Source organism: Antechinus flavipes, chromosome 4 (genome assembly GCF_016432865.1).
Source record: "Antechinus flavipes isolate AdamAnt ecotype Samford, QLD, Australia chromosome 4, AdamAnt_v2, whole genome shotgun sequence".
Lineage (NCBI taxonomy): Eukaryota > Metazoa > Chordata > Mammalia > Dasyuromorphia > Dasyuridae > Antechinus > Antechinus flavipes.
In genome coordinates, this window is record NC_067401.1 from 288,184,220 (window position 1) to 288,200,016 (window position 15,797).

The 15,797-nt window shown below is 34.2% G+C and overlaps 1 protein-coding gene across 1 annotated transcript in view; it reads right to left on the bottom strand.

Moving 5' to 3' along the window:
• Positions 1 to 2,058: 2,058 nt before the first annotated feature.
• The window catches only part of SLC22A16 (solute carrier family 22 member 16), a 69,007-nt gene continuing 55,268 nt past the window's right edge, over positions 2,059 to 15,797 (bottom strand). Inside the window, exons 6-8 of the mRNA XM_051997539.1 lie at positions 15,403 to 15,512; positions 12,887 to 12,986; positions 2,059 to 2,423 (exon numbers count right to left, since the gene is read on the bottom strand). Of these exons, the coding sequence (XP_051853499.1) occupies positions 2,211 to 2,423; positions 12,887 to 12,986; positions 15,403 to 15,512 (423 nt within the window). The 3' untranslated portion in view covers positions 2,059 to 2,210. The remainder of the gene's footprint in view (positions 2,424 to 12,886; positions 12,987 to 15,402; positions 15,513 to 15,797) is intronic.

The following is a 15,797-nucleotide window of genomic DNA, read 5'->3' on the forward strand; positions in this document are numbered from 1 at the left end:
GGATCTGCATCTATGAAGAACTCAATTCATCTACAACTTACTGTTTCAGAGAGTTGTGTGAGATCTTTTGAGATTAAGTATCTTTCCCTGGCTCTTCTAGTTTTAAAATGTCAAGAGTTGGGACTTACACTCATGTACTCCTGATTCCATGTATATGAGCAGTTTATTCACTATACCATCTCTTCATGTTTCTATCCAATGAATTTAGTATCAAAGTGTCAAATAAAGGATGAGTGAGCAACAAAATGTTGATCACACCATGAATAAAAATGTCCAGCTAACAATACCTCCTCCCATCTCAACCCTAATTTTCCTGGCCATTATAGTTCTGACTTTGGGACCAGTCCAAAGTTACTAGTACCAAAGGGAGTTACCCTGTCAAATCAGGATGTTCTTAGAGCATTTAGAAATATACCTTTGTGCCCTTAAAAGTATCTAATTAAACCAGATCACTGAAAAATAATGGCAGATCCCCACCCAAAGAGTAGACAGTTTTTCAGTTGTTCTTTTTCCAGCCTCTTGCTTCAGGTTAAATGGAAGTCATTGAGATGGTGGAAGATGACCAATGATGAGATGTTTCTTGTCAGGGTAGTAAGACTGGCAAAGGACACAGAACAGCAAAAATCAAAAGTAGACTGATAATGAAGAAAAAAATTTTAAAAAAAATTTTTTTAAATAGAACTAGGAGAACTCCAGCAAGAAAACTTATCTTCTTAATTTGCATTAATGGTGGGAGAAACTAATTTTTTTAAAGTGTAAATGAAATGGAGAAATGGAGAATTCAGCATTTACCCAGAAAAACAAATCATTATTTAAAAACAACACTGGTATTAGTATCAGAATACCTAAACTTGAGCCCTAGTAACAGTGCTTTCAGTATAAAACTGGACAAATCACTTAATCTACCTAAACCTCAGTTTTTCCATCTACAAAAACAAAAATAATAATATTTGTAGTAAATATGATACAGGGATGCTTAGGGGAAAGCAGTAATTAAACATGAACTTTTATGTTTATAAAACTGTGTTCATGTATGAATAAGTCAGTGCTGATGAAGTTTTTTAAAAAGCTACCATTTTTTTCTCACCCTGAACATCTGAAATTCCCAGACAGCCAAATGACTTGCATAGCTTTTCAACACTCTGCTTCACTTAAAAATATATCCAACAGTTTTATCTCTCTATTCAATCACTTAAAGTTTTGAGATAAGAGTCAGTTCCTAATGATCAAGAAAATCACCAACAATTATACCTGGGAGAAAATGTTCATCTCAATCCCAGTAAAAAGGATTAAAATGCAATGATGGTAATTATGGAATTGAAAGGGCTAGGATGGTAATGTAAGTTTTAAAAAGCATCCAGAATTGAGGAAAGTGAAAAAAAAATGGTCATGAAAAAGGAAGGATATCTTCAAACTGCTAAGAACAAAAGCCCTTAGAAATATTCAAATTGACATTAGTTCAGTCTTCAGACTCTTCGTGATTCCATTTGGGGTTTTCTTGGTAAAGATCTTGGAACATTGTGCCATTTCCTTTTCCTGGTTACTTTACCAATTAGGAAACTGAGGTAAACAGGATTAAGTGACTTTCCCAGGATCATACAACTAATAAGTGTCTGAGGTCAGATTTTAATTTAGAAAGATAAGCCTTTCTGACTTCAACCCTGCCATTCTATCTATTTTGACACCAAGTTGCCTATGTCACTCCTGGCCATGTTATTTAACTTTTCTTGGCCTCAGCTTTCTTATTTGAAAAATGAGGGTGGTAATAGAACCTTACTTCCCAGAGTTGTTATGAGGATAAAAATGAGATAGTATTTATAAAGCATTTTTACAAAGTGCTATTTAAATGTTAGCTAGTAGTATTACATTATCATTGTGGCTTTAAATTCATGGTCAAAATGAATCTATTATCTGAGAAAGCTTTTAAGAAAATAAAATCTTAAAGCTCAAAAAGTAAAGTAGGAGAAATGGAGAAAAAAATTACAAAGGAAAATATATGACCTTCCTATTAGCAATAAGTTGGTTATGCATATGTTTAATTGATTAGCAAGCAGGACATTGTTTTTATAAAATTTCTTTATTCATAGAAAATAGTGTCCAAAACTCCATATAAAATTAAAAAGCATGAATACAAATACATGGAAGAGGAGTTCTAGTAAGATGGCATTAATGATTAATGATTTTTCAAATGATAGCCAAATATTACTCTCTTATCCATGAGCACCAGCTGCCCCTTGATGAACCATCTCTATTTTTCCTGAGTTCATATTATTTGTTGTAGGAGGTGAGTCAGCAGAAAAAATGGTTTTCTTCTCTCCTAGTTTTTCAGCTTCCTTCCAAGTGTTAGTTAAAGGTTTCCCAAGAGTTTCAGGGAGCATCAGTGTTAACATTCCAGTCAGAAAGGCCATAATACCAACCAGCAACTAGAAAAATAAAATTAATTAGCAGGTCATAACAAATCAAAAGGAATAAATGTCTACCATGCATCAGACATTGTGCTAAGCACTTAAAAAAAAAAAAAAAGATTAAAAATAAAATAAAAAATAAATAGGTCTTTCCAAGAAGGGAGAAAAAGAGTTTTTGGAATTTATTTCAAAAGCAAGTGAAGATGCTATCCTATTTTGCTATGTTTTTTACAACTGTGAGAAAATTTGTTTACTTCAAATCCACTGTATTTCTGGGTAGGTGACACAATAAGGATTTAGAAGCTCTTGGGATCCCTGCTGTTTACCACAGAGGAAAACACTAGGGGGCAGTGTGGAACCATTTCCTTACAAATCGTTGAGTATGGATTTTAACTTTCCAACTCAAGGTGAACATTTACAAATCTGACCTCATACATTAATAATTTACATTAATATAGTATTTTAACATTTTTCATCCTTCCAATATCCCTGATTTCAAATTTGAAAAAGAACTGATACATTTAATAAAAGACAGGAACATTATATAATGATTAAAGGAGAGAGGGAGACAGGATTCTTTAATTCCTAAGAATGAAACATTTTTTAATGACCTGGATGACTTAAATTAAAAGGATAAAGATGGAACTGAATTATGAGATGTACTTCTCAACAATAGGAAAAAGGATCAGTCAGTCTACACTGAGCAGCCGCAATGTGTAGAGTAGTGTATTTACTAGGATGTGAAGGTTTGTTCTTTTTTATTATTAGAAAATAGGGCTGCACCTGTGATTGTATTGGCACAAAAAACTCCCTTAAAGAAAGCTCCCTCTATCTATGCAGATCAGTCAATTGAGTTACAGAGTTATCTAAAGGAGTGATATCCTTTTCAAATAAAAACAGATTCCAGAAAGCATATGTTAGACAACCCACAAATTAAAATATATCTCTGTTGTACTGTATTTTTATTTCATTAAATATTTCCCAATTACATTTTAACATATCCAGGAGTGTTACAGGCTGCATATTTAACATCTCTGTTCAAGAGCACTGAGAAGTTAAGTGAATTAACCAGGATCACACAGGCATGTGTATCACAGGCAGGATCCCAGATCTATCCTAGCTCTAAGATCAGTTCTACATCCACTAAAGTCATGCTACTTTCTATATTTATTATTGTTAATTAATTAAAATATATTGGGCCCTAACATGAAACTTTTTTCATGGGAAATACAGCACTTATCTCCTTAATCTGCTCTCTTTTTGGTCAGTGTTTATGTTCTTCCCCTATCCCCTAGAATGGATAGGACCTGGGAGTCATATAGGCCAACTTCCATAATTGGGGACCAACTCCCACAATTGGAGAGAGTGAGGCTCAGGACTTATCTAAGATCACAGACAACTAGCATTAGATATAGGTTGTGATCCAGTTCTTCTGAATCCAGAATCAATGTTCATTTATCAGAACCCTTTCTATGGGTACAATGCTCAGATAAGGAGACATTTTTGACATTTAGAGATGCTTAGAGATCATTGATTTTCAGCTTGAAGGAACCCAAAAGTCATTTAATACAATCTCTCCCTTACTCCAATATAGTGATCTCCCATTCCCTATCAATAGAATGGAAGTGCATTTCTTCCCAGCCCTTAAAAAAGAAACTATTGTTTTCTTGGGTATTATGGTAACCACACATAAATTTCACACATACAAAGTTATTATTAAATAAAATTAAATTTTAAAAAAATACATTAGGTTGATTATATCAGATTACTTATCCTCTTGGGAAGGGGAGTGGGGAGGGAAAGAGGAATAAAAAAAATGGAACTCAAAGTCTTATTTTAAAAATGAATGCTGAAAATTATCTTTACATATGATTGGAAAAAATAAAATATTATGTACAGATGTATGTGTATATGTAGGAAGGTAGGAAGGAAGGAAGGAAGGAAGGAAGGAAGGAAGGAAGGAAGGAAGGAAGGAAGGAAGGAAGGAAGGAAGGAAGGAAGGAGGAAGGAAGGAAGGAAGGAAGGAAAGAAGGAAGGAAGGAAGGAAGGAAGGAAGGATGGATCTTAAATTGAGATCCTCCTCCCCTTCTAAACCTCCTTTATCCAAATATAGACTAACCTTAGAATAATATCTGATTGGAAGGTGGGGAAATTTATATGTCTATTGTGTATATGTATAAAAAAGGAGAGGGATTGGATTTGTGATTTCAGTGATACAGAGGACTTTTACATCAGGAAATTACCTCCAACAATGAAGGTCAGGATTTTCTCTGCAGTTTTTATTCTTGTTGGTACTGAAAAATAATTGCTTATAAACTACATAGTTTTTAAAACAAGCCAATTGTAGTGGGGAGGGAGGGGATGAAGCTTATATTTCAATTAATAGGGCATCACTTTTAATAAAGGTTGCATTTAAATTTAAGAAACTTGCAAAATATCCTCCCACATAAAACCCAACACACAGCTATTAGGTTTCTCTGATGCCAGGTGTTCCAAGTTAAAGCAACTGGAGTTAGCACCTGGTTATCAAGAATATTTTGTTTAAATAAGAATCTTCCAAATGACTTGATTCTCTATCACATGTCTTGTTATGTCTTGTAGTTTCCACACCCCACACCCCATTTCCAATCTGGTGACATCTGCAAGATCACACTAGAGTTTCTTGCCTTCTGCTTTCCTATAGTGAGGTTTTGCAGAGTTTATACCACATGAAAAAAAAAAAATCCAGGGTATTTAGCTCTATTGAAGAAGCAACTGAGGCACCTAGATGGCACAATGAATAGAGTACAAATCACTTTTAAAAGTTTTTACAACTGGACAATCAAGGCACTATTTTTGCCTCCTTCCATGCCAACCAGAAAGAGGCAGAGAATTTCACTACCTTGTAATCTGCATTTTCACCCTGAAGTACCTTTCAGGAGTTTCAGGCAAGTCTTAACAATGAGGGAAAACAAATGCCAAGTTGTTCCTTCTGAAGGGCTGGCCCTAAGCCAAACTGTGAAATAGCCAACATTTTTCTTGAATACTTCTTGTTCAGCTGTTTCAGTCATGTCCTGACTATTCATGACTTCAATTTGGGACTTTCTTGGCAAAAATACTAGAGTGATTTCCCATTTCCATCTGCAATTCATTTTACAGATGAGGAAACTGAGGCAAACAGGATTAAGTGATTTGCAGAGGTCACACAGTGTCAAGTGTCTGGGGTTGAATTTGAACTCAGATCCTCCTGACTCTAGGGCTAGCTCTCTATCTGTTGTGCCACCTTGTTGCCCTCAGATTATTAGAATTGGAAGAGAACTCCAAGAACATTTGGACCATCTCCCTCATTTTACAAAAAAGTAAACAGACTTAGAAGCAAGGACTGGTACTCAGGACTTCTGACTCCCAATCCTGCTCCTTTAGTGAGGTTCATAATATACAGTCACCTTGAAGGCACAGCAAATTGACTTTCAATACTGCAGTGATTAGTCTAAAGAAAAATGACAAGCAGGTAAACACTGAGAGGGTCCTTCAATCCTTCCCGCCACATCCTGGGAGGAAAATTCTTGCTTTTCTTTCTTGTGGGAAAGTTTAAACAATTTAGGAGAACAAAGCTTCAAATGAAAGGGACAAGGGAAGTAGATGCATATCCAGGAAGAAATGGACCTTCAAGTACCTTCCTTGCCTAGCTTCTCCTATTCCCCACTCTCCTCTGGTTGAAATTTCCTAATTCTGGGCAAACATCTCATCCCTGGGGCAGTCCACTCCCTGTCTTCTAAAAGGCTAAAGGCATTAAATTGCTCCTCTCTAGTCACCATAACTTCAACCTAACCTTCTGGCACTCACTAACTCATTGTATCTAACTAAATGTATATATTAAACTATACAACTAAATTGTATCTAATCTAAATCTATTACAAATCACTAATAATTATAGAAACACAATGCAACTTTGAGATCCTACTTCATGCCCATCAGACTGACAAAGATGACAAAAGAGAAAAATGGCAAATGTGGGAGAGGCTTTGGGAAAACAGGCATGATATCAATTATACTCTTCTTGTTGATTCTCTCTTCTCTCTAGGTTTTCATAGTACTGCTCTTTCCTGTTTGTTTTTTTTCCCTCAACCTACCCAATTGTTCTAAGACTTCTTTGCTGGATTTTTATACAGATCATTTTACCAACAACCATGGGTGTTCCCCAAAGCTCTGTCTTGGACCCTTTCCTCTTTTCCCTCTATACTGTTTCATCTGGTGAGGTCAAATCCTCCCATGAATTCAATGATTATTTCTATACAGATGATCCTCAGGTTTAATGTGGCCCTAACTTCCAATCTCATATTCCCAATTTCTTATTCAACCTCTTAAACTGGATGTTACACTGACATTTTTAAATTCAACACACACACAAAACTAAATTCATTATCTTCTTTCCTCCCACCCCTTATTAATGTTAAGAGCACCACCATCCGCCCAGTTATCTAGGCTCATCCTTCTCACTCTTTCTCACCCCTCCCTTCCATGTCTGATCGGTTGCCAAGTCTACCATCTTTGCAATATCCTTGTATAAATAAATTCCTTTGTTTCTCAGAGGAGATTCTGATGCAGGTACTACACAGGTCAAAGCTCTCTTGATGTCATGTCTGATCTCCCTATCTCAAGTCTCTACCCATTTCAACCATTCAGCTGCCAAAGTGATCTTCCTAAAGCACTGGTTCCAACCATATGATCCCACCTCCTATTCAAAAAACTCCAGTTTTTTGGCTTCCTATTACTTCAAGGATTAATTAAAGCTTAGGTAGCTAGATGGTACAGCAATTAGAATGTCGTCCTTGGAGTTAAGAAGACCTGAATTCAAATCTCCCCTCATACACTAGCTTTGTGACACTGGACATGGCACATCACTTTATCTTGTTTGCTTCAGTTCCCCATCTGTAAAATGAGCTGGAGAAGGAAATGGCAATCCACTCTAGTATCTTTTCTAAGAAAACCTCAAAAGGGGTGGCAGGGTTGGAAAACATAAAACTGCAATGAGATTTTGGGCAAATCCTCTGTTTAATAAGTTGCCCTTTATAATCCCTCCTATTTTTCTGGTCTTCTAATATATTACTCTCCTTCACTAAATATTCTGTCCAAAGACACTGGCCTTGTTGTTTCTTCCACAGAACATCACCTCCCTCAGAGCATTCTCCTTACCTAGAACATACTTCCTTCTCATCCCCATTTCCTGCCTCCCAGGTTTCTTTCAAGGCCCAATTAAAATCTCACTTTCTTCAAGAAGCTTTTCCTAATTACTTTCCTCCCTCTCCTCATTATATTTTATGAAAAGCTTTTTCTGAATCTAATGATAAAATTACATATTGGTCTTATTTTTCTCTTGCTGATAAGATTTCTTATATGAATCCCTTACTAGTAAGCCATTCTTTCATTCCAGTTATAAATACTTCTTGGTCATGCTGTTTAATTTTTTATGTACTGCTATATTCTATTGTGTGGTATTTCAATGTCTTTGCATTAATATTCATCAATCAGAGTGGTCCATCATTGTCCCTCAGCTTTGTCTTTTCAGGCTTAGTGACCAAAACCATATTTGCCTTGCAGAAGAAAAATTGCTAGTCTACCATCTTTCTCTCATACTGAAAGAGTCTCTATGCTAGAGTATAGGAATTACTTATTTTTTTAAAGAATTTGGTGAAATTTTCATGTGAATCTTACTGAACTCCATGTCTTTTTCTACAGAACAACATTATACTAGTTTCTACTCAGATATATCCATTTATATTTTCCACTTCTTGTTTTGCTGATATTTGTATTTTATATCTTTTTTTTTTACAAAGTTTTTGGATATATCATTTGAATTAGTTTATTTGAACTGGTTAAATTCTGTTCTATTTTAATTATTTTTCTTTTCCTGCTACTGAATTGATTTGTTCATTTCCTAGGGGGTTTTTAAAGTACAGATTCAACTTTTTGATCTTGGCATTCATGCTTTAAATTTGCCTCTGAGTACTGTTTTGGCTTCATCCTATGGGATTTTGAAATGTCATGTTTGTATTGGAATAATCTTTTGTGTAATGATGCTATTATTCTTATACTTTCTTTTGCTTAGGAAAGTCAATATTTATATTTTATATTATGTATTTTTAAATTTTATATTACTAATATTTAATAAAATTATTGTGGTTACATATGAACTTACTTCTTTTATGCATTATATAATTATTTGGCATTAACTTTATTGTATTCAGTCCTATAAACATAATGCATACAATCTCTTCTTTTCTATATCTACCTCAACATACTCAGTATAATTTCAATGTTTCTGGATATTCCATTTGCTCTTAGAAAAAATCTATACTCTTTTTTTCTCCCCATCCTCTTTACATATAATAATTACATGGTTTGTTTGGGTTGGGTTTTTTTTTAACAGTTTTTTTTAACAGTTTACAAAGAGCCTTCCTTTATTGAAAAAATAAATTTTGTAATATCTTTTGTTTTTATATTCTGTTCATTGCCCACTATATCCCTTTTCACTCTCCTCATTGAACCTTCCTTTTAAAAAAAAGTTTTTCTGATGCTCATTTTTTAAAACATCAATTTAATTTCCCAATGGTTTACTCTTCCCTGTAGTCCATAGTAGAATTCTGTCTTCTAACAAATAAGAACCATCAAGTAAAACAAATGAATATGTTAGCTATGTCTAAAAATGTATGTCTCCTTCCATACCTATTTGGTGGGAAGTATGCTTTACCATTAATTTCTCTGTAGTTATGATCCCTGCCTTGATTAAAATTCCATGTTATTTTCCTTTATAGTATTATGATTATTTTGTAAATGGTTTTCCTGCTCCTAATTTTTCCATTTGGTCAATTCTGCATTTTTCTTTGAGGCTTTATTTGTAGCTGTTTTCACATTGTTGTCTTCTAAGTTTATGTCTTAGTCTTCCCTGCTACCATAGCAGCATTTTAATGGTCAAGTTCTTTTTGTTGTTTTTATTTGCTTATTTTTTCCAACCTATTTCTTGACTTTTTAATACTAAAGTTGCTTACTTTAGAGTGGAAATATACTGTCTCAAGCTTCAAGCTTTTATACTACCATTTTCAGAGGTAGTTCTGAGTCTGCAAATTTTCAGTGCTTCTAAAGTGATGTAATTTGGGGAGAGGTTTGATCGCTATTCTCTCTTGGTTCTCCCACACCATTGTAGCTGCAAACACAAGTGCTCCTTTCTGCCTTGGAACTAAGAACACAGCCCCAGCACCAACCAGAAACACTCTTCTTTGTCCTGAGTCTATGACCTAGAATTGCATTAAGAGCAAGAAAGTCACCAGTAAGTGTCAATTGTATCTAGTGTTAACAAAGGCACTCCTGTAATCTCCTTCTGACCAGTTGTCTGACCTCTTATTGACTGAAAGTTGCTGCTGCTGCTGCTGCTTTCACAGTGAGCTCCAAGGCAGTATTGCTGTACTCTGGACTTGTGCTCACCTCAATATCTCAGTTCTCTCCTTTTGACTTCCTAAGTTGTCTTAAGACTAGAAAAAAATGTGTCATTTTGACTTTTTTCTTGGCTCTGCCACTCCAAAATTTGATTTGGGAAGTTATTTTAAAGTTATTTGGAGGGGAATGTTGGAAGACTTTTGCTGGATTGTTGCTTGTATTCTGCCATCTTGGTTCCACCCCTTTATAGCTTATTTAGTGCTCTGTTGAGCTATATATTTTCTTTTATGTTTGTCCTCTCTTTAGATTTGCCCTATTCTGATAGTGGGGTATTGAAATCTCTCACTATTATTGATTTCTTTTTTTGCTATTTCTTCTTGTAATACCCTCAGTTTTGTTTTTATGAATTTTACTGCAGAATTATCAGATACATCCATATTTTAAATTGATTTTCTATATTTAAATAGAACCTTTTAGCATAACATGATATCTTTGATTATCTTTTCTAATATTTCTGGTTAAAATTTGATTTTGATATTTTCCATTTTCCATATTTTCCACTCTTATTATTTGCAATAATCATCTTAAATACAAAGTTTTTTAAATGGAAAATAACATATTGTCAGATTCTATATTATGCCATTCCAGAATTCATTCTTTTTGCTAAATAATTCAGTTTATATTTAGTATTAAAATTGTTAGCTCTTTCTTTTATTTTCCTCTTTCCTTGTCATAAATTGAATAATATAAAAAAATAATAATTCAACATTTTGTTATTAATAATCTAAACCCAGTTAAAAACACTGAAATTAAAATTCCTATTTTATTCTTTAACTTAGACTTCTTTATCAAGGACAGAAGTTTTCTTATTACCTGGGAATTATTCTCTCACATACTTTTGTATGAATCTTATTTTTTCTTTTTTTTCTTCATTTATATAAAAGTCACATTTTCACTAACATCTTTTTCTTCTTAATTTGAAAAGTATTAATTATTTAAAATTTTTATGTTTTGCCTTTGGAGGCTTGATTATTTAAAGACTTTACTCCACTGAAGTCTTTGAATCTGTACAAATAAGTCTATAAATTCAATTCCCCGATACATTTTAATTTTGTATATATATATTTCTAATCAACCCACATCTTTCTTGAGAATTCCAAAATTGATGTTCATTGGTATGGTTATTTTTTGGTAACTTACATGATTTTTTCTTTTTTTTTAATATAGTGTTAAAATTTAACTATAAACTGGATTCAAACCCTGGCTTCTCCACTTTATATTTATATGATATTGGTCAAGTCATTTAATTTTCTGAGTTTTGTCATGTATAAAACAGTACAAGAAATGGGGGCAAGGGTGAGAAGACATTGAACTGAATAACTTCTGGGGCTTTTTTCTAGTTTTAAATAAATTATAATATTGTCTTGAAAGAATCTTACCATTTTCTTTGTCAGGACAGATAAGTGATGCCATAATGCACAGCATGCTAGTATGTCTGAAGTCAAGAAGGCTCATCTTCCTGAGTCCAAATCTGGCCTCAGACTCTTATTATTATATACATATACATATATATATTATGTATATATATATACATATATAATTATTTAAATTATTATTATTATTTTGATTTTCTAAATTTGGGTGGGAGAAAGATGTCAGTAATTCTAAAGTCTTAATCAGTTAACTTTAATCACTTGAATTTGATATTTTGAAGTTCTTTTAATAATTTGATCATTTTATGGGCTTGTTGTCCAACTGTTCTGTAGATTCCACAATTGTGTTTTATACAATGATAAACCTGTTGTTAGCTGTCTCACTATTTTGAGTTCTCTTAGGTATGTTCTTATTTCTCTCTTTTAAAAGTATACTTTAATTTTAATTTCAATTCCTTTCTGCCTGTAGCTACCTACAAAAAATACCATTTGAGAGACACTGAAAATCTGACCTGCTTCAAAATTTCTTCATTATAAGCCTAAAATCCCTACCACCTTGACTCTGCTGGGCTAGACAATAGCAGAAAAGTTATCTCTGGAAAACTACAATTAAAATAAATACCTGTTACTTTAGTGAAACCATCTCTCCTCCTGGCACATTAGGCCATGAAATTGTTTCTTTATCATATAATAATAGTTGAGAATTTGGATTCTGAAAGGCTTAGCCATAGAACAGGTTGGTTTCAATGAAAAAGGCCAAGTATACACAATCTTGGAAGGTAAAAGGAAAGCATGAAGGTATCTGACCACAGAAGAATTTGTTCTGGCCATGATGGAACAAAAGATGAGAAAGACAATGGAGAGGAGGAAGTGAGAAAGAACAAAGATTTTGATTCCAAATCTAATGAAGGGATAAGGAAATGATCAGTTCAATAAAATACACAATGATTTGTTATTGTTTTAAAATTATTTCAGTCATATTCTACTCCATATACCTCCATTTGGGATTTTCTTCACAAAGACACTGGAGTGACTTGCCATTCTCCAATTCATTTTACAGATAAGGAAACTGAGTCAAATAGGTTAAGTGACTTGCTCAGGTCACATAGCTAGTAAGTGTCTGAGGTTGGATTTCCTGATTCCATGCCTGGCATTCTATCCATTTCACCATGTCACACATGATCATAACAAAAGAATTCTAAAAGTAATTCAAAATCAAATGGTTGTAAAACCAATTTTTACTCAAGAGAATAGATAATGAAAGCTACCTGCCTCCTCTTAGCAGCTTGAGGGACTATGGTGACAGCATGCTACAATACGCTTTCAGAAATAATAATTGTCTCACTTTAGCTCATCTATTTTTGTTACAAGGGAAGATTTAATTTCATAGGAATATAAAGGAAGGAGGTAGGGGTAGGGAGAACTGCCTACATATGAAAATTATTGTGATATAAAAACAAGACACTAATAAAAGTTTTTTAAAAAAGAAAAAGACATGATTATTAAAGGAGTAAAAAAAGAGAATCATTAAAAAACAAGTTTTTTAAAAAAAACCATCAACTAGTTAGTTATCTCATTGACTACTATTTTTAAATTTTAAGTAAGTATTATCAATAAAATGCTGTCATTTGATACCTGTGGCATGAAGATCCACACACTTGTGAGATAAACACAGAAAGGTGCAATCACGCTTCCAATACGGCACATCATGCTACCACTTCCTACCGCGAGAGACCTAAAAGTTTCAAGAAATGTTAAAGAAAACAAGAGCACAGAAAGTAAGTAGTAGATAAAATACAGAACACTGAATATTTATGGAAGAATATTTAAACATGGCTGAATTTCATAAGTGGAAATAGAATACAGGCCAAACTACATTGATATATAGATTTCCCTCAACTCACACTGTTAATGGGCCACTCGACACTTTCAAAAGCGGTTATTTAGTAGTTGCTGTGGTCAGAAATATTTATCACCTGATAGCCAGCTTTCTGACAATGAGCCACTAAAAACTCAGCTAGCCTGAACCATGGCCTTTATAGTCACAATGGGCCCATGATTAAAGTGCCTCTGGTTTGATAGGGATGGCCAGAACTCATACACCATTAGCGTCACCTCATTGAGCCCCCAAAGAACCTTCCACAGGCTGGAAAGAGGAAGACTTTAGTGGAAGAAAGAACACGATAAAAATATTAGATTGCTTTAATCCAGAAGGAATTTTAAAATAAGATGTTTTCAAGAATATTGATATGAAACAAAGTCAATGCATGAGGTTTTACAACTGCAGGAGTCAGAGGTAGTATTATGCCTCATTTTATACAAATGATAGGTAACTGAAAAGTTGTATATAAATTTGATTTTTTTTCATGTCAAACAGTATTAAAATGTGTGATCATCATCTAAGAAAAACCTTAGTAAGTTTTTTTCTGTAAAGCAAAAAGAACTTCTTTTAAAGTTATATCACGGCCTAATAAATAGAACGTTTTACAAATTCAAGTGTTCTCACATTGACTTTTTCTTGAAGTGGGATGTACTTCTAATTGAAAAGAGACTGCCTACTTTTCTAAAATTCATACTAGCTGCCATTTTAATAAACACTTTATAAATACTGGTGGGCATGATGCTTTGAAATTTGCAAAGCATGTCCCAAGTTGACTTCATAATAATTCTGAAAAGGCTACTCTCACTATTCCCATTTCATAGATGAAAAAACTGAGGCTTGAAGAGAGAAATGAAGTGATTTGCCCATGATCAAGTATCTAGTTATGTGTCAGGGCAGAAATTAAACAACTTTTCTTCCTGTATTTAATTTCAGCACACAGTCTTCTATGGCCACACATCACAACTATGAGTAACACACATCCGCACCTGTGGTTTAGGGCAATCTCTTTTCTCCTCAGCCAATGGAGATTGTTTGAATTCTTCCCTTCCCTGGATTATAGAAAGTACCCACAAAAAGAATTTTTGTAATTTGTAAGTATCTACCTCTGGTCCCAGAATTAGGTCTTTTCTCATTAAAGGTGAATGGGAAACAGCTAGATGGCCCAGTAAATAAAGCACTAACACTGGAATAAGAAGGAACTGAGATCAAATCAGATTCAAACACTTTATACTTACTAACCATATGACCCTGGACAAGTCACTTAACCCCAATTGCCTTGCCAAAACAACAACAAAAAAGGTCAGTGAGTTTCCATATACTTTAGCTCTCCTACTTAGATCTCTCCCACCCCCTTTCCTGCCCAGACTCATATCTGGGTTAACAAATGATGCCTAAGGACCTCTAAATATAAGGAGTTCTAGCATTATTGGCATCTGCTTTTATTTAGATAAAGGATTAGCCAACTGTACCCTACTGGTTTTTGTACAGCCCACATAAAAAAAAAAAAAGGCTCCTACATTTAAGGTCATAGAACAGTAGTGATATATCATGAGAAAATAAACTTATGGTATATGAAACATAAGCAGTCATAGGATATTGGGATTTAAAACTAAAAGAGGTCCAAGACAATTGAATCTTAAAGAATTCTTTAGGATTGTGCACACCTTCAAAAAGTGATATGTTTCAAAATATCTTTTCTTAGTTTTTCAACACCAATGAACTGTAATTGGCACTTAGCATAGTGTCTGGCACACAATAAGTACTTAATAAATGTTTACTGGTTGATCAATAACCACAATCTCAGAGTTTCAATATAACAGAATTTCTTTTACCTTAGGCTCTCCTTCTATAAAGAAGATAACTGGAACTTCCGTGTATTGAGTAGCCAATTAAACAAATGGTACCTAACTGTGATGTCTACTAACATCCTCTTCCGATATCCTGTGGAGTGGAGGTGAGCATTCTGTAATGCCCTATTGAGTGATTTATTAACTGAAAAGGTTGGGATGCTAGGTCTGACTACTGGATGGCTGTCATCTGCCATCATTTGGCGACAAGCCAAGTGAAATTCAGAAAAGCTCATCTCCAGGTTAGTCAGGGGGAACAACAAATTTTTAGTCACAATAATTCACTTCCTGAGGCACAGAGGACAGTTGCTTTCTGCAATAGGGAAAGCAGTACCCACAAACAAATTATACATCCTTGAAGTATCAAAGGATGTACATTCAACAGTGACAGGAAAACAGGAAGATAAATTGCCAATTCTTACCTTATGAATGTTGGATAAAGCTCTGCAGTATACAGGTAAATGAGACCAAATGCAATGCCAATGGCAAATTTTCCTGCCATATTTGCTAAAACATTCAAAACATTGCAATGCTGTGGAAACAAGACAAATATGTCATTCTAAGGGATTTGCAATGTACTTTGGACTCATTATCTTCTTTGAAGCTCATGATAATTCTGAAAGATGAGTACTACAGGTATTGGTCCTCCATTTTACAGATGAAGAAACTGACAGATAACCCAATTCACATTATAACTAACAAGTATTAAGAGCAGGAATTCTAGCCCAAGGATCTCCTAACCCCCAATATGCTTGTCTCTGTCTTTATTCATACTGTCACCACCCCAGTGGTACCTGTAGTCTGGAGGCAGCTAAAT